The 18,674-nt window shown below is 44.9% G+C and overlaps 1 protein-coding gene and 1 long non-coding RNA gene across 5 annotated transcripts in view; one reads left to right on the plus strand and one right to left on the minus strand.

Annotated features, from left to right (window-relative positions):
* Positions 1-6,262, plus strand: part of LOC145536228 (uncharacterized) — a 108,541-nt gene extending 102,279 nt beyond the window's left edge. For both annotated transcript variants that reach the window (XR_014075707.1, XR_014075708.1), the window contains 2 exons: positions 499-564; positions 5,195-6,262. This is a non-coding gene — a long non-coding RNA (uncharacterized LOC145536228). The remainder of the gene's footprint in view (positions 1-498; positions 565-5,194) is intronic.
* The window catches only part of TSPAN7 (tetraspanin 7), a 130,412-nt gene that overhangs the window by 8,175 nt on the left and 103,563 nt on the right, over positions 1-18,674 (minus strand). For 2 of the 3 annotated variants that reach the window (XM_081565121.1, XM_081565120.1), the window contains exons 2-6: positions 16,158-16,346; positions 11,901-11,975; positions 9,056-9,151; positions 7,007-7,162; positions 1,213-1,296 (exon numbers count right to left, since the gene is read on the minus strand). In XM_081565121.1, the coding sequence (XP_081421247.1) occupies positions 1,213-1,296; positions 7,007-7,162; positions 9,056-9,151; positions 11,901-11,975; positions 16,158-16,346 (600 nt within the window). Of the gene's footprint in view, positions 1-473; positions 1,297-7,006; positions 7,163-9,055; positions 9,152-11,900; positions 11,976-16,157; positions 16,347-18,674 lie in introns of those variants that run through there. The other variant, XM_081565119.1, reaches the window with a different exon arrangement.

The raw sequence follows: 18,674 nt of genomic DNA on the forward strand, positions 1-18,674 counted from the left end.
TTCCCTCTCTCAGTGCCCACAGGGCCACAGAGCCAACTCAGTGAGCCCCGCATCAAGGGTTTCTCCTAGGCAGCACAGAAAAACTTTTTGACTTACCTCAGGCCAGGCCCTCCATATGCAAAAACTGCCAGGCTAACGTGCTATTCCTTGATGGTAAGTACACAGATAGGCTCATCTTGTGATAACTTATTAAGCTGTATACTTATAATGTCTGCACTTTTCTGTACATGCCATATTTCAATAGCGAAGTTTAAGGAACCAATTTAAATAGGATTAAAGTGTATCTGTATTGGTTCAGCAAGAAGAAAGAGGTCTGGGGGCTGCAGGGGCAGGGGGATAGTAATTATAGTCTGGGAAGGCTGATGTAGAATTCAGGCAGGTAAAACCAGAGCCATGGCAACATGACTGAAGTGACATTAATTGGGCTTTGTTGGAAAAAATGATCTGTTCATCTGAAAAAATTCTGCATTATGTTTTTGTTGTTGTTGTTGTTGTTAGGTATATATACTCTGTCATTTGACTGGGAGATCAGAAGCCCATGGGACAACACACTGCCTGGTGGAGGTAGGCAAAATTTTAGATTTCACTTAACCATGTTCCATCCTTGAGTATATGTGGCCTGCTTAGTTTGCATAATTGCTTCTCTCATTCTTTTCTGGAGGCCAAGTGGAGATAAAAGGATATAACATTTCCTATATACAAATTCAGTTTCCTCTTAAACAACAATCAGACCTTCAGATCAAAATAATGATCACAAGATGAAGTTGGCTATGTTTTTTTTTTTTTTAAAAGGAAGAGATCTCATGCACAATTCCCAGGAACTAAGAAATCAAAAACGGACAGGTCAACCAGGAAAAGAGCCTCTCCCCTCTCCCCCCAAATCCAAATCAGCCATTTGATGTTTGGAGTTGTTTATGCTCCAATTAAGGCAGCACTTTGTTCAGCTAACCTCCATTTGACCTACCGAAGAAATGAGTTGTTTTTCTGGAGCTAGTCATTAGTTGAACTGTAACCGATATTCCCTCGATGGCAAAACTTCATTTAAGTTGAAAAAGGAAAATCAATAAACGGATGACCTGAGGACTAATGAGCAAGGAGTTCTGACCCCATCCATCAGCCTTTCCCCAGGCACAGGGAGGCCACCAGAGAATCTGCAGACCAGGAAAAGTGAGCAAGAGACAGAGGAAAGGCTAGACCCGACCACGGGATTACCTGGGAGAATGCAATCCCAAAAGCCACTCCAGCGATGATTCCCATGTTGGTCTCCATGAAACTGGTCACCAGATCATAACAACCCTGAAAACACAGAGACACAGTCTCAGAGACATGTTTTATCCAGGCCAAATGGGCCTGGGTTACCTTGCCACACTCCCACATACACCCCAATCTTCATTTCACAAATACAATGAAAAATTTCCAACAAACAAAAGGAACAGAGGGTAGTACAACAAACTCCCAAGTGACCCTGCCTCTTACATCACAGTGAACATATGGTCAGTCTTGTTGCACTTCAATTGCTTCAACACTCATCCCCTGGCTGGAGTATCTAAAAGCAAATCCAAGGTATACGCTTTCATTCACGAATGTTTCCATCATAGTATGAAATTGAACAAGAAGGTTGTAAGATCTATGAGACCAATGCTGTAAGGATACAGAGGCATATTTGAACAGATGAAAAACCATCCCGCAACCTTGATCAGGAAAACTCAGCATGATAAACACAGTTACTAGCATTTTCACAACAAATGACAAAATCGTAAAGTGAAATCTGGTTAGAAGGAGGTGGTTGAATGCCTGCCAACTTTATGGCACTTTAGGGTTCTTCATACAAAGACCACTACTTTTTTTTTTTTTTTTAGTAGGGAAAAACCAATGTTCTAGAGTCACTTTTTCACAGATTCACTATGTGACCTTGAACAAATCACTTTCCCTGTCAATAAACTCATTCGTAAAATGAAATGAGTGTCCCTTTACCATCCTGTGAAATCTCTGCATGTTGTGATTAAGCTGCTGCATTCCCCAACTGTGCTGTGCTCAGTCGTGTCCAGCTCTTTTGCAACTCTATGGACTGTAGCCTACCAGGCTCCTCTGTCCATGGGATTCTCCAGGCAAGAATACTGGAGTAGGTTGCCATTTCCTGCTCCAGGGGCTCTTCCTGACCCAGGGATTGAACCTGGATCTCATGCATTGCAGGCAGAGCCCATGTTGTGATTAAAACCAACACCAATTTTACCAATTTCAATTGTTTAGTTTAAAATGGATAAAATTCAATTTCTTTAAAACAAATTATCTGATTTTGATTTTCTTTGGAACTGGGCCAAATCAACCAAGACTTCTGAAGTGATGTATTCAGCTTTGGAAAACAGTCTTTTTCCAGTTCTCTGGAAAAGGGCTTCAAACTTGAATGCATGAAACCTGTGAAAAATCAAGACATTCATTTCAAAAGCAGGGTAAAGAGGATTGTAGTTTATCAAGAAAGGCCCACTGAATTGTAATAACATCTGAAGAACAAGAACAACGAAAAATATGTCTCCCATTTTTTAATTCAAAATGTAATGATTTAACATTTCTCATGGAGCCTAGGAAAATCCCACCAATGCTGTATCTTCTAGTAAGTGATATTTTATGCATTCATATCCTGTTTGCAAAGAAAGATGCATTCATTTAGCAGCAGTGCTTTGACACTTGTTTTCAATGCAATGAACAAACTATGCTCCTCAGTTACCTGGTGCAAATTTGAAGGCCAGGGCAGGGGCGGGGGGCAAAGGAAGTGTATTGTTGCTCATGGGAAGTTTTGAACTGTGATTCTCTCTTTATAGGAGAAGCTTGCTCACTAATTTCATTTCTACTAGTGAAATTATACATCACACTCGTTTCCAACAAGTATCAGAAAGGAGGTCAGTTTGGGTTAAGAAGAAGTCAAAGCAAGAAGAGAGGTAGATATTCTATTCATAATAGCACTTTCTCAAATGACAGCAGCTGAGATAGTGTTTTTCTGTGCTGGTCATTGTTCACTGCTGTATCTCCTCCCCACAGTGATGTGGGGGAGGTGGGGAGATGAAGTTCAGACAACCAGTGTTACATCAGCTCAAAACACAGAAGCACAAACCCAGTAATAAAAACCAGAGAGAAGTCAAGTGGTCTATTTTCTTACTATGCAAAATAGTTTGGAATAGGTCTGTTTTTTGGAATAGAGTTTTGTTTTGTTTCGTTTTTTGCTGTGAACTTCAGTTCTACACATAAGGTGAATAGGTTTTCCTAAAGTATGATTTCTTCTCCCTTCAGTCAGTCACATTATTTTTGATAAGCCCATTCCAACCAGTAAGAGAAACCAGAAAAATGAAGTAAGAGCTTTGCATGAGCACAACTGTGGCAAAATCACTCCTTTTAAATCTGGCTCCTCAAAGTGGGGTTTTCTATGAGCAGCAACAGTATTCCTGGGAATTTTGTTAGAAATGCAGAATCTGAGGCCTCACTCCAGACCTACTGAATCAGAATCAGATCCTGGGGTCACTCAGTTTTAATAACTTTTCACGAATGTTAACAATACCTCTAGATGTTTCACATGCCTGTTAAAGTTGGAGAAGCACTCTTCTCTAAGTTCCCCTACTACTTTTCACTCCAAAGGAAGAACAAATTAAATTACAGCAGTAAGAGATTTAGTTAAGGTGAGAAGATAAAAGTGATTAGCTTCTTTGTTGTTTAAACAATACAAGACCCAGGTTGCAGTAAATACTTTCTGTCTCCAGTTTTTTCTCCTCATTGACTCTGTGGACCCACAAGCCCATTCCCCAGGACCTGGCCTAGCTCTGCCCAAACTGCTTTGATCCTACAACCCCAGTGCATGTTTGCCTTCCACCTTAAATTCTCTGGGAAACCATGATCTTATCTGCCCATAACGATCTCATTTCATGTCCTAAAATGAAAGCCTGGTTGTCTAGTGTGAGATCCAGCCACAGAGACCTGCTAAGTGTCCTAAGAAACAGCCAGAAACAGCACAGGTAATTTGCTCAGCCTCTCAGCAAGTCTAAATCAACAGGGTCTCTGATGGGAAACACCTGGAAGGGGCAGGCTTTTCAGTAGCAAGAGTAGACGGCTGCTCCCAGGCAGGCTCTGGGAGGAAGCATCTCAGAATAACTTTCTGTCTTCCTCTTGCCCTGGCGGCTTTAAAAACTGGCAAGGAATTCCTAGGTGGTAGTGGCTTGGTCAGTGCTATTAGCTTACTGAACCTGTGGACATTTCATCATTGTGTGTAGCAAAACCAAAACCAAAGCTGTCCTCAAAACAATAAATATCCTGCTTAACTGTTCTCACCTCTTGCCTGCTCTCTTCCAGTTATTTGGACAAGACTATCCCACCCCATATGCATCGTATTAAAAAATATATATATTTATATGTTTATTTGGCACCATTGGCTTCATTGCAGCACATGGTCTTTAGTTGTGGTGTGCAGGCTTAGATGCCCCATGGCATCTGGGGTCTTAGTTCCTCTCAGTTCCCCAACCAGGGATCAAATTCCTGTGTCCTGCATTGGAAGGCAGATTCTTAACCACTGGACCACCAGGGAGGTCCCTCGCCTACCTTTTATAGATAAGGTGTCAAGAGACTCAGACCTGGGAAGTAATTTGTCTGAGAAGTTCAAAGTTCAGGTGGGCATTCAATGAGAATACCTAATGAAACTTAAACTAGGACAATTTCAGTTGTCATTCACTTTTTCTCCAGAGAGGGAGCCAGATAGGAGAGTAAACAGGAAGTGAGGGAAAAGTACCTCTTAGAGGTATCTGAGATGTTCAGGAAAATGTAAAGTAGGATTGGGGGGATGGCGCTGAGAGCGAGGTCAGTTTGTAGGTTATCAGTAGAGTGAAAAAAATGCTCCCCAATCTTTCTTTCTGGCAATCACTGTCAGGATTAGAGAGATGCACTACAGAAGCTGCCTCTAAACTTGCTTTTGAATACAAACAAAAGACCCTGGCTCCAAGGACCTGCTACATCATTTCTAATGAAAGGCACAGTGTGGTAGAGTGCAAGACAGATGTCACTGTCATTGTCATGGCATTGACACCACAGCTAGCATTTAACATGACAGTTAAAATGTTCTTGTCCTTACTCTCTACCATACACTGTGCTTTAGACACTTTATCTCATTCAATCCTATCAATCCTAAGGGGCAATAATTATTCTCTCCATTTTACAGATGAGAAAAGCGAGGCTGCAGTAACTTGATCAAGATCACACGATCAGCAAGTGGCTGAGCCAGAACTTAACTGCAGTCTGATGCCAGACCCTGTGGTCCTGAGTAATAAGCCTAGAATGACAAATTGAGCTTCTAGAATGGCAACAATGCCTTGTGGCACTTCTGCTACAAATATCGACAGTACATGGGTAAAATATAGAAATTATCTTTCTACATTCAAATCTTGAAAGGATGGCTATTTTCTGTGAATTATTCAGTAGTTGGCCCAGACCCCATAGGATTTTGAAGATCTTAGAAAAGTAGCACTTGACCTTAGTAAGAAAAGAAAAATAGAACTGCCATATGACCCAGCAATCCCACTGCTGGGCATATACACCGAGGAAACCAGAATTGAAAGAGACGCGTGTACCCCAATGTTCATCGCAGCACTGTTTACAATAGCCAGGACATGGAAGCAACCTAGATGTCCATCAGCAGACGAATGGATAAGGAAGCTGTGGTACATATACACAATGGAATATTACTCAGCCATTAAAAAAAATACATTTGAATCGGTTCTACTGAGATGGATGAAACTGGAGCCCATTATACAGAGTGAAGTAAGCCAGAAAGAAAAACAACAATACAGTATACTAATGCATATATATGGAATTTGAAAGATGGTAACGATAACCCTATATGCGAGACAGAATAAGAGACACAGATGCATGGAACAATTTTATGGACTCTGAGGGAGAAGGTGAGGGTGGGACGTTCTGGGAGAATAGCATTGAAACATGTATATTATCATATGTGAAACAGAACACCATTCCATGTTCGATGTATGTGACAAGGGCTCAGGGCCGGGGCAATGGGATGATCCAGAAGGATGGGATGGGGAGGGAGGTGGGTGGGGGGTCCAGGAAGGGGAACACATGTAAACCCATGGCTGATTCATGTCAATGTATGGCAAAAACTATTACAATATTGTAAAGTAATTAGCCCCCAACTAAAATAAATAAATTTATAAAAAAAAAAAGAAAAGAAAAAAAAATTACCTGATGGTGGCATAACCATAGGTAAACTCAACAGTAGAGTTTTTCTCCCTTTTGTTTCACTAAAACATATTTTCTATGTGGCATTTCTCTAAATCTTTAAAAATAGAGATGGCCCTCACACACAGCTGTACCATGTACTCAGAATGGAATACAGAATTGATTTTCCTTTTCCTCTGACTACCTAAATTTCATTTTCCCCATTTCTACTATGTACTAACTCTAAGATTTCTCTTAGACAGCTTTTTCCTCTCTCTAATTTCTTTAGGAGTCAGGATGTTGACAGTGAGCTGAATTGAAGTTGTTGATTTCTTTTCCTATAGCAGTGACGTCCCTAAAATCAAGCCCCCCCCCTTGCAGAACCACATGCTGTCTGTCAACTCAACTCCCTCTTTCCGCTGAGGACTGGCACCCAGATGGGAATAATTTCATGTTTTGAAGGTGTATTAAGCAGAAGACAGACACCCAGAAAGAAGAAAGGCAGTGTTCCCTGACATCGGCATCAGGGTTAACAGGAACCACTTGCAAACCCTTTCTAACTATGCCTTGGAGAGTCTCGCTGAGGGACAGGAATGCAAGGCAAGCAGAGGCACAGCTTTCTCCTTCAGAAGTGGGGCACCCAGGGCCTTTCCCTGCCTGGAAAGAACCACAGAGGAAGATTCTTGACTCTCTCCAAGATGACCATTTCTAACCTATTTGTCATCATTTCACAGAGACAAAAAAGCCCTCTGCAGATGTTCACCACTGAGTCCCATTGGGGCCAAGAGGGAGCGAGTACCTTCTGGTTCACTTTAGTGGCGGCGATAGTCAGGTTATGCAGATCCTGGGGGTTGCAATCAGTTTCATTCATGCAGCAGCTCGCAGGGATGCCGTGCTCCAGGAAGTAGGGGCTGGTGCTCCATTTGGTATAGTTCTGCACGCCACAGCAGCTCAGCTGTTAACAAGGAAAGGAAAAGAATTAAGGGTGGCACATCAAAGGCACTGTGGTCTCCACACTTAGCACCTTGCAGCTGTTAAAAGGAAAACATGGGCCCAGGCCCTAAGGCGACAGGCACAGCTTTGGTGAGCCAAGATGTGCTGAGGCACCGCTAACAATTCTACTTACTGACCAGCCCGTGTGAACTCAGCGAAGGAAGCGAGTTCTAGATAATATCTCATGTTGGTTTGCTTAGCACCTCCACAAAGCCAAAGAGCTACTCTCTGGCCTGGCTGAGCACCAAAATGAGCTAGCGTATGACTGGGCACTGCTAAAGAGACCGATATAGAGATCAACTGAATCAAGATGGTCGATGGGGAGCTGAGACAAAAATCTTTTACAAAGGTCTCCCCAGGATCTGCACTAACAGGTACATAAGTGGTTTAGAGCAGAAAAAGATTCACATGGAGGAAGAGAGCTGGTGTGGGTAAACCACAGCCCCCCAGCTACCTGGTCTTGTAAATCAAGTTTTATTGGGACACAAACATGCCTATGTGTTACATGTTGTCTGGGGAGGTTTTTGTGCTCCAAAAGCAGAACTGAGTGGCTGTGGTGGGCTACACGGCCTTCAAAGCCTAAAATAATTCCTGCTTGACCCTTTACAGCAAAGATGTGCCAACTGCTGACACAGAAGATAGGGAAGCACATGGGGCAAAACATATTATCAGTTGGTGAATCTGGGTAAAAGGTGTTCAGCTCCTTGTACTATCCTTGCAATTTTTCTGGGTAGATTTGAAATCCTACCAAAATGAATAACCAGAAACATAAAAAATAAGAACTTCTCTAGGTGATCCTGATGGGCAGTCAGGCTTGAAACAAACCAGGCTTGTTTCCAGACAAGAAACACCTACTTTCCTCATATCCTCTGTAAAGATCACCACGCAGCCTAAGCCATTCACATGCATGCAAGATCCCCAGTTTCTCTGAGATCTCCCCACCCCCATGCCCACTGTAGCCCCCAAGCCCACGAATGCAGCTCAACCGAGTTCTCTGCCCAGCTTCAAGACACCGTTTCCAGTAGGCTGGTCTTAGGGAGGCAACTCAAAGTAAGGTTGTCCTACACTCACTGCCTACCTCCTTTCCAAGGCTTAAGATGTTTTTTTAATTTATTTTTTAATTGAAGGATAATCGCTTTCCTGATGCTGAAGGTCCAATACTTTGGCCATCTGATGTGAAGAGCTGACTGATTAGAAAAGACCCTGATGCTGGGAAAGATTGAAGGCAGGAGAAGGGGACGAGAGAGGATGAGATGGTTGGACGGCATCACCGACTCAATGGACATGAGTTTGGGCAGGCTCTGGGAGTTGGTGATGGAAGGGAGGCCTGGTGTGCTGCAGTCCATGGGGTTGCAAAGAGTCGGACACGACTGAGCGACTGAACAACAACAATTGCTTTACAGAATTGTGTTGGTTTCTGCCAAACATCAACTTGAATCAGCCATAGGTATACATATGTCCCCTCCCTCTTGAACCTCCCTCCCACCTCCCATCTCATCGCACCCTCTAGCTTATTTCAGACCCCCTGTTTGAGTTCCCTGAGTCATACAGCAAATTGCCATTGGTTATCTATTTTACATATGGCAATTTTAAGGGCAAACTAGCTCTGCTCTCCTTGGGATGCTCACATCCTTACGGTTGAAAAGCAAACCAGACAGGAGTGCTTCTTGACACTAATTACCTGGATCACTGGACTCTGAACAAGTACTGGGTGTCCACTCTCAGAAAGGGAAGTGAGCCAAGAGGTGGGGAGTGGGGATCAACCACAAACACTGCCGGTCCAGTGTCACCGGCAGTCCACAAGTCCCCCAACCTCGCAGGCCGTTGCAAGCCCCACCTCCTTGCTGGAACTTACGCTGCGCTGCACGTGGTCCACCGCCCGGCTCCTCTCATCATTGCCATTGTAATTCTGCATGGCGTCCGTGTAAGTCCTTAGGAAGGTGTCCTTGATCTAGGGAAGACAATGAGGGATGGGGTTCCAGTCTACTACGGCCCAGGTGGACACAGATTTATACCAACTTACACCCCCAAAATAGCCTCTTCTGAATAAATGTAGGCCAGGGAGGGGATGCCCTGTTTTCTGAGACAGAAGAGCTCAGAAAATTCACCAAGAGGTTTATCAGCTCAGGAGTTTAAACAAATTGTTTCCATTACTCCCAATTCAGAGGAACCCTGCCTAGTTAAATGAGCCACTGAAAGTGGTCAAATTCAGAAAGGGCTCTGATGGTTTTTTTGTTATTTTCTTTGAATTGGTTAATGACTATTCTTCTTTCTATGACTTTTTCTGCCCTTTCTCAGAAGAATGACAAAGAACAAGCCATTGGCAGGGCAGGGGTCAAGGGGAGGTGGAAAGACTGATGTTTTGACTCAAATCAGACCCCTGGTCTACCATAAAGGAGTGAGGCAAAACCAGCTTTCACTTACCTGTCTTTACTGAAATAAAAAATTAAGGCTAAAGGACATGAACTTTACTTGTTAATAAATGGTTAACCAAACCCTTTTTCCTCTGTGAACACATTTGACCTTGGGTTAACTTTCACGTTCTGTTTCCCTGGAAACCTACTGAAGGCGGAGCATCAGAGTGTGTTACCAAGCAACCCTGCTAATGGTAAAAAATGCCCCAGATTGGTGAAATGATGCAGGCCTGGAGGAGAACAAATGACAATTATTACCTGGCAGGAAGTTTAGGGCTAACCATGGAGACTCTTCTAACAAGGCATTCCTTGCTGAAATACTGGACACTATGCCCATGGGACAGTTACAAGAGATAAAAAAAAACTCCACAGGGAGTTCCTAAATCAAGGTGGTCACCACACCCAGCTGTGTCCTCTTGTTTTACTGCATGTGCATTGTCTCTTAGGCATGGGCATGTCTACACAGGCTTGAGCCTAGACCATTTTGAGGACTCCTGATGAAGAAACAACCCAGTGCTGCCCTGCCTGCATATTGTATTTCCTTTACTATGCCCTTCTCAGTGAACACTGCCAGGTTGTGACCTATTCTCATCATATGTATTTGCCTATGTGTTCATCATGTGTATATCACATTCATCATATGTGTTTGACAAACTGAAGACCACTACTGGTGGCCAAAGAGTGGTGTTGCGACCCCCAGCCACCCCTTCCCACCATATTTTTTTTTCGGTGAAAAGAGTTTAGGCAGCTGAGGAGGTTCAGGTCCTACATATCAGGAACCATGAGGGGAAAACCCCTACATGGAACCCAGTCCCAATAGCACACGGGAGGGAGCTGGGCCTGGCGTTCACACAGGCATTGGGGACACCTCTTGGGCTGTCAAGGCTGTGACTTCATCAGGTTTTACCTCAGCTGAGAATAAGAATGGGGGAGGGGATCTAACTTTGGATGCAGCACGCACATGAAACGGTTCTAGAAGTCTGCCTTGGCATCTGAGAGGCCATGTCTGGTAAGGGCGAAAACAGGGCAGTAGGGGAAAGGCACAGGCAGTGCCTAAGGCAGGCTCACCAGACTTGGCCAAGCACAAAGGCAGGGCCTGTGAGCAGCTGATGCCAGACTTCAGGAGCCCCAGTAACATGCCACCTCACTGTCTTTCTCACCTCCCTCTTGCTATTTCTTTCCATCCTAACACAGGTATGGCTGCTTCTATCTTTACCGTTATCTACAGCAGGGGTCCCCAACCTCTGGGGTGCGGACCAGTACCTCCTGTCAGATCAGTGGCAGCATGAGATGAGAAATAAAGTGCACAATAAATGTCATGTGCTTGAATCATCCTGAAACCACCCCCCTACCCTCGGTCCACAGAAGAATTGTATTCCACAAAATCGGTCATTGGTGCCAAAAACGTTGGGGACCGCTCGTTTAGAGGGGACAATAATGAATTTGGGGAGGGGGGTTAGAACCAGAATTTACTGTAACATATACACTTTCTGACCTCTCATCAGTATATACATCTGAAAAGTGATACTTCAGTGGCTACAGACTGTATGAGAGCAGCCCATCTCTGCATTAGCATCTCTCTATTGTTTAGAGCAGCCTCAGTGATGGTACGTGGAAAGAGGGCCACACGTGACACAGGACAGCTGGCAGTATCCTTGAAACGAGCAGTTATGATCACAAAACAGGATTCAAAATGATTTTCCACCAGCTGTAGAAATCTCAAATTTTACATGTAAATGGGAAACAAAGTGCAGCTGTAGGGGTTTTCAATCATGACTGTCTTCTCTCCTTTTCCCCATACCACCAAGCAAAGCCATGAGGCTCCTCACCACTGGGGTGTAGATTTTACCCTGGTGGGCCGGGGGTGCTGTGCAGGGACTGGGGAGCAGACAGGAGAGCACAGGCTGCTTTGTCTTTGGCAAATGACTCATCTGGTTTGCCTTTGCCCTCTGATATACGGACACACACTCGCGCCTCACTGAAGCGGCTTTTAAGGTATTTAACCTATATGCAAGGTTACTGTTTTAAAACAAGCCAGAGATTCCTTTTATGTCACAGCTAAATAAAGAAACAGTGAGGGTCAACAAGTAAGGTTTCAGATTTGGCGAAATTCCGGCATGTAGAATTTTTGAGGCGTTTCAGCTCACGGTAGGTGGCATTTGGAAACTAGCAAATATCCCAGGAGATGCCAGCTAGCCTCTCTGTACCCTTTACACATTCCAAGAGGTTTCAAAAGTCTCCCCCCAGAGACCCTTGAACTGAGTTCTCCACTTGGTGTATACTCACCTCATGACGAAACACGAACCCTGAAATGCCAGCCACGAGCTCAGCCAGAAACACCAGAGACAGAAACATGGCGTACTGCAAGGCAAGTGGACATGGACACCGTCAGATATGGTGGGAGGGAGGAGACTGCCTCTTCGGACTAAGTTCCTTCTTGTCAGAGGGAATTAGACAAGTTTTTCTATTCCCTAGGTGGAAAAGTGGGAAAATCCCCTTCTCCAGATGTACTCATACGACCCTCCATGTTAGCTTGTGTCTATTCAATACATATAAGCATTTGGGGGCACATGGGCCGAGGACAGTGCATCCAGGGACCAACATCAGGCCTCTCAGGTTGGCTCCACCAGGAGAAATCTGGAAGGGCTTTTTACAACTAAGTATCCATTACTGTGGCTCAATAGCAAAGAATCTGCCTGCAATGCAGGGGACTTGGGTTTAATCTCTGGGTCAGGAAGTTTCCCCAGAGAAGGAAATGGCAACCCACTCCAGTATTCTTGCCTGGAGAATCCCATGGACAGAGGAGCCTGGTGGGCTACAGTCCATGGGGTCATAAAGAGTCAGACATGACTGAGCGATGAACACTTTCACTTTTCTCATCCACTATTCTTCACGTTAGGCTCCTCGAGGTAGAGAGTGCTGGGGGAGGGAGGCGTGCACACTTTATATCACATTCTTCATCAAGGTCACTTGGAGTCTGCAAGTTGAGAGCACTCCCACCACCTTCCCATTGCTGGCAGCTCATTCAGGTTTTAAACTGTTTCAATTAATAGAAAGCCTTCTTTCCCTTGGCCACAGTGGGCCTCCTTGTAACTTCCACTGGTTGGAGTCAGATCTGCCTTCAGGAGACACCAGAACCAGTCCAACTTCTCTTCTATGCTACAGCCCTTTGTGTGGGAACCCAGTCATGGAGGGACCCAGCTGCTTCTCTTTCTTTGGGCATCCCCTCCCATTTCCTTAGGCACATCTCCTATGAAGTGGCTTCAAACCCCCTTCCTTTGTCAGAGCGGCTGGAATATGCACAGGGGACATGACATCCTTCCTCGTTCTGGCCTGAATGCAGCTCCTGCAGCGATGGGCCTCTTACCTCTGTGTTCTGCAGACTCGATAGCCTTTTGAAAAGCAAATCAGCTACGCTACTGACAAATAATGTTTGCAAGCATCGAAAACCCTCACTGCTTCTTATACATTTCATGCTTCTTGTACTTTCCAAGGCGATTGTGTGTATGTGTGTGTGTGTATGTGCACGCATGTGAGCATGTGTGCCCAAGTTCAGGGATATTACACGGTACTTATGAGACATTAAGGCTTTCCATTTTTGTGACTTTGAAAAGCAGATAAAAGGAAAGAGAATTGATTCCTTTCCTACGAGGCATATGTCTTACAATCTGCTTCTTCTCATCCTGAAATGAAATACACCAGTCCCGAATGTTGGGAATGGTCCTTGGTGATGCCCTGGAATTTGGGTACCCTACACATGGCCATATTGCTTACTTGTAAAGTACACATGTGTGCACAGGATCATAAATTATTTTTCTCTGCTAGGGACATCTATATTCAAAGGAGGAAATGCAGCCTTAAAATGCCAGTTAGTCTCTCTGCACATTGAAAGCACAGGCACTATCAAACACATAGTAATGAAATGAAGGCTCCATGTATACAACTTCCTCTCTCAACTTGGTACAATGCACAATTAGAAACACCCTTTACTCTAGGGAGAGTCTCACCCCAGGCCTAGACTCCACGAGACAGTACTGTGAGAGAGTAATTGTTAGGAGGCAGGTGGGAGGAAAAACTTTTGACTCTGTGGTCAGAAATCCTCCTGGATTTGAGTCCTGGCCATGTTGTAGAGTAACTGTTAGGCAAGAGGCCACCACTCTGAGCCTCCATAAAGTGAAAATAGTTATTTTTAGTTGTTTTGCAATTAATGAGGTTAAATGAGGACTGTAAAATTCTAGAGAGACAGTTAATCAAGTGACTTCTGCTCTGTTCAGCTAGATCAGCAGTTTCGCATCCCTGGGAGGTTCTCTGCTTCTGGAAGCTTCCAGAGAAGAGCTGTTGCTCCTTCAGAAGGCCTACTGGGGAGAGCCTGCATTACATTCAGGTGGTAGGGTTCAAATTTTCTCCAAATGAAAATACTGCAGTAGAAACAATCCTGGCTTTGGAAAGAAGCTTCTCTGGGTTCCAAACCCAGGTCTGTGCACATTAGTTGTGTGAACCTGGACAAGTTTCACACACACATCCAAGTCTTTATCACATAATATGAAAATACAACCTGCACTTCACAGTGGTGGTGAGGAATAAATAAAATGAGCAGGGAACAGGAACCAAGACCAACCCCCACCCCCAAACTTCTCTACTCCCCAAAAGGCTTGCTTGTCAGTAAGCTCACAAATGTTAGGAGAAAATGGAAGCGTGGTGTGAAACCACCTTCAGAAGAGGCCAGAGAGGACTGTTCCACTATTGCATGCCCTGTTCTGCTTCAGTCATAGTCTTTAGGCTGGAAGAAACCTTGGTGATTTAGTCCCATAGTGTTCTTTCATAAATGGGGACAGAGGCCCAAAGAGGTTACATCCTTGCTGTCAAGACTTAAGCCAGTTAGTGTCAGGGCCTGTCAAGGTCTCTTTGCTTCTTGTCTGGACAGGTGGATTTGCAGAGGTCTTTCTTTTCTGTGCCTCTGAAGTTAATTCTCCCCTTGCTAATCACTGTACCCAGGAAGAGGGTCTCAGCCCTGGCTGTGCAATAGCGCCCCCTGGAGAGCTTTCAGAAAATATGCGGTCAGACCCTCACCACCATAGATTCTGGTTCCATTGGCTGGGGGTGGGTCCCTGGCAGAGGTGATTTAAAAAAGCTGCCCAGGTGACTTAGATATGGATCAAAGTTGAAGACTACGAACCCTAGACCAAAGGAAATACTAGTGCCTGTAAGAAGTGAAGGTTGACTCAGGGTGCTAGTGGAAGTGACAGCAGCAGAAGTGCCTCAATATGGTCTCACTACAGCTCTTCCACCAAACCGGAGGATCAGTGGTGGCCAGGTATCAGCTTCCCGCATGGTCTGCAGGGCAGAAAGTGGCCAAATCAAGCACGACCTCCATGAGGCTGTCAACAAACAGACTGGGAAGATGGGTCCTTTGGAGTGAATCATCTTCACACCCATATCTGTCACTAGACAGTATTAAGGGTTACTACAATCTAGGGCTAAACAAGAAAGGACAGGCGACACAGCACTCATGGAATCTCCACTCGGTCCTCTTTCAGAACAAGAAATCTGAGAGAAATCCTTTTAAATAAAGTTGTCTTTTGAGGAGAGCCCCTTGCAGCCTTTTATCTATGAAAAGTATTGAAAGTGATAGTCACCCAGTTGTGTCCAGCTCTGCAATCCCATGGACTGTAGCCCAGCAGGCTCCTCTGTCCACGGAATTTTCCAGGCAAGAATACTGGAGTGGGTTGCCATGCCCTCCTCCAGGGGATCTTCCCAACCCAGGGACTGAACCTAGGTCTCCCACATTGCAGGAAGACTTCACGGTTGGAGCCACCAGGGAAGTCAATTTTATCTATGAAAATCTTCCACATTAATGGGCAAGAGAATAGAGAATTAGGCAACTGGTTTACCAAAAAGTTGAGACTTGCAGTAACAGTCTTTCAACAGCCTGCCTTACTCTTTGGGAAACATCACTGCTGTTTGTCCTATTACCATGTCCTGGTAGCCAATACTTAGTCCCATATCAACCCTCTATTGAGTGGGGAAGCTCTGGCTTAGTTCAGCTCCCACCACATGGAGCCAGGGGATGCAGATATAGAGGAGAGCACGCCCATGCATCCGAGCATGGCCAAGCTCAAGGAGGCAGAAAAGTATTTCTCCACTGGTAACTTGGGCATGAAAGGCTGCTTATGTTCAAGGTGCTGCCTCACCCACCAAGGCTGTACATCACATGCTCCAAGAGATTTCTAAGACTGAATTCAAAACTAGAACAGGGCATCTTGCTATAAATGGCTATAAATGGCTTATTGGAACTGCTGGCCACTGCTTTGTCATCATCTACCTCGAGGGACCAGGACTGGATTTTTTGTGCCAGGATGTGTCTGGGCTTGTCTGTCCCTCTAGGGGACTAAAGGGTAGGTTAGGTAAGAGTCTGGACTAAAATTAGAGTCAGTGAATATCAAGGTCTTGTCTGCGGCTTCAAGAAGGGCCACTTCATTTTCACATGATTTGCATTTTTACAAAACAGAATCCGAAAGCAGTATTCCATTGTGACCTACTCACCAGTTTCAGCATCCATGGGCTACCACGGCATGTGGCAAAGCATCCAAACAGGCCAAACACGACGATGGTGGTGCCAGTGCCGGTGAGCACATAGGGAGCATTTGTGGAGTTCTCGGCGATAAGAGAGATATAGGTGCCCAGAGTAAGTTTGCCCCAGACTCCAACGGCCAGCAGGATCACCCCAGTGATCTGAAAAGGGCAGGAAGGAGAAGGGACGGTAAGACTGCTGCTGAGAGACATGAGAATTGACACCAAGCAACGTGGCCAGAATCTGCAGACTCCAGTTTCCGGGAACAAGCAGACACTTGCTGTAGGAGTCCCTGAAGCACTGGGAAAGGCCAGAGCCCATGAGCCAAAGCCATCATACAGGAAAGACACTTTGATTGTGGACAATTAGATCTGTCCCTTACACAATCCCATAGGCAGGTACCATGTTAACTGCAAGTCAAGCCAACATTAAAGAACTTTAAAAAAAAAAAAAAGCTGCTTAACACATTATTGGACTTCCCTGGTAACTCAGTGGTAAAGAATCCTCTTGCCAATGAAGGTGGTGTGGGTTTGATCCCTGGGTTGGGGAGATCCCCTGGAGGAGGAAATGGCAACCCACTCCAGTATTCTTGCCTGGGAAATCCTATGAACAGAGGAGCCTGGCGGACTACAGTCTATGGGGTTGCAAAGAGTTGGACACAACTGAGTGACTGAAAAACAACAACAACACATTATTGATGCCACAGGCATTACCTTCTGTAAAAATCTCTCAGTCAGGTCAATGATGTATTTAAAAGTACATCCTAATACAGGTCTGAGCACGTTCCCAGGTCTGGTCTGAGAGCGGCTGCCCAACACAGAGCTGGGCACGACCGCAGTAAGAACATCAGCTGACCTCTTCAATGGCACACGTGTTTATGGAATATTTTAAGGATATCCTGCATGATGTTTTCAAGAATAAGGTGACCTTCTTGGACTATCATGACAAAATTCTCTACAGAAGCAAGATACTGAAAGTATTTTCAAATCCCTATTGATGTGCTGCCTTATTTGTGACACTTCCTTCACTATAAAACAACAGAAGAATCTGAATAGTTCCTGGAGTTAGCTATAATACGATTTGCCAAATTGTTCTGATTGGCCCGAAGGAATCCCCACAGTGTACTAAACCACAGAACCGTCCATCAGTCGGGCTCTTACTTCAGGGCATAGACTTGGGGCTGCATACCATGTCTGACTCTCCAACCCCTGCAGGCCACACACTCTGGCAGCCTTAGCTACTGAAGCCAGCTGCTGACTTTGTGTCTCCAGCTTCCCAGTCCATCTCTCCCTCAGTTTACCAACAGCTGAGCAGCTCATTTGAACTGACATCCCTCCAACTGCCACCACTTCTGACATCTTATAAGGCTTGAAAAGAGGCCTGAGTGTCCAAGGTAGCCCTTCTGCACCTTCTCCCACCCTATCCGCTGATGACCCACACCAAGTGCTCCCCAGGAGATGTGGGTTTGATCCTTGGGTTGGGACTGAAAGAGGGCATGGCAACATACAGATTCTTCATTTTACTAAATCTATTACCGCTTGTCAAGTGAGGAGGCAAATAATAAAAAGAATGAACTAGTGGATGGAAGTAGAGATGATTGTATGGAGTAAAGTAAGTCGGATAGAGAAATCTGCCTGCAATGCAGGAGACCTGGGTTTGATCCCTGGATCACGAAGATCCCCTGGAGAAGGAAATGGCAACCCACTCCAGTATTCTTGCCTGGAGAATCCCATGGACAGAGGAGCCTGGTGGGCTACACTCCATGGGGTCGCTAAGAGTCGGACATGACTGAAATGACTTAGCAGGCAAGCAAGCACAGATAGGTAGGTAGATAGACAAACAGATAAATATAGAGTGAGGAGGCAAGATGAGAAACTGAACAAAATCTGTATGAAACAAATCAATACCAGCCTCTCCAAGGTTTCCCCTGTCAATTAACATACCATTCCTTAAACATCTGTAAGTGAACACAGGCTACACGAAGAATCAAATGCCTGGACCAGTGGATCTCCAGGTCTTTCTCTCTTGACACTTCCTTCTGCAGTTTGGAGCCATCATGCTCCACCATCAGATTGTTTCTCGGTGCAGGAAAAAGAACAGACCCTCCACCTTTCCCCATATCAGCTGACAGTGGCTCCAGCAGTTTGGGGAACGGGATCAGTGGAAACAACAGGAGCTTGGTGAATCTCCCCTACCCCTACTTTGGAGAACCATCACTGTGAAAGACAAAAATAAAATCTTTAAAGTAGAAAAAGGTCAAGGAATTTGTGCTACTTTTATAAGGTGAGGGAATGTGATACAATTTTGAGGAGAAAGTGTTTGACATTAATATTTGGGAGAAAGCGGCCCAATGGAGGTCTACCGCCTTTGAAAAGTCAAAACAGGGATGGCCTTAGTGAGTTAGGAAAACCAAGAACACATTTGTCGTCAAGAGTTCCAAGTCCTCTACTGACACCTGGTGGTTGCTAAAGAAAGTATCTCCCTGGAAC

Source organism: Giraffa tippelskirchi, chromosome X, assembly GCF_054371585.1.
Source record: "Giraffa tippelskirchi isolate mGirTip1 chromosome X, T2T-mGirTip1v1.2.pri, whole genome shotgun sequence".
Lineage (NCBI taxonomy): Eukaryota > Metazoa > Chordata > Mammalia > Artiodactyla > Giraffidae > Giraffa > Giraffa tippelskirchi.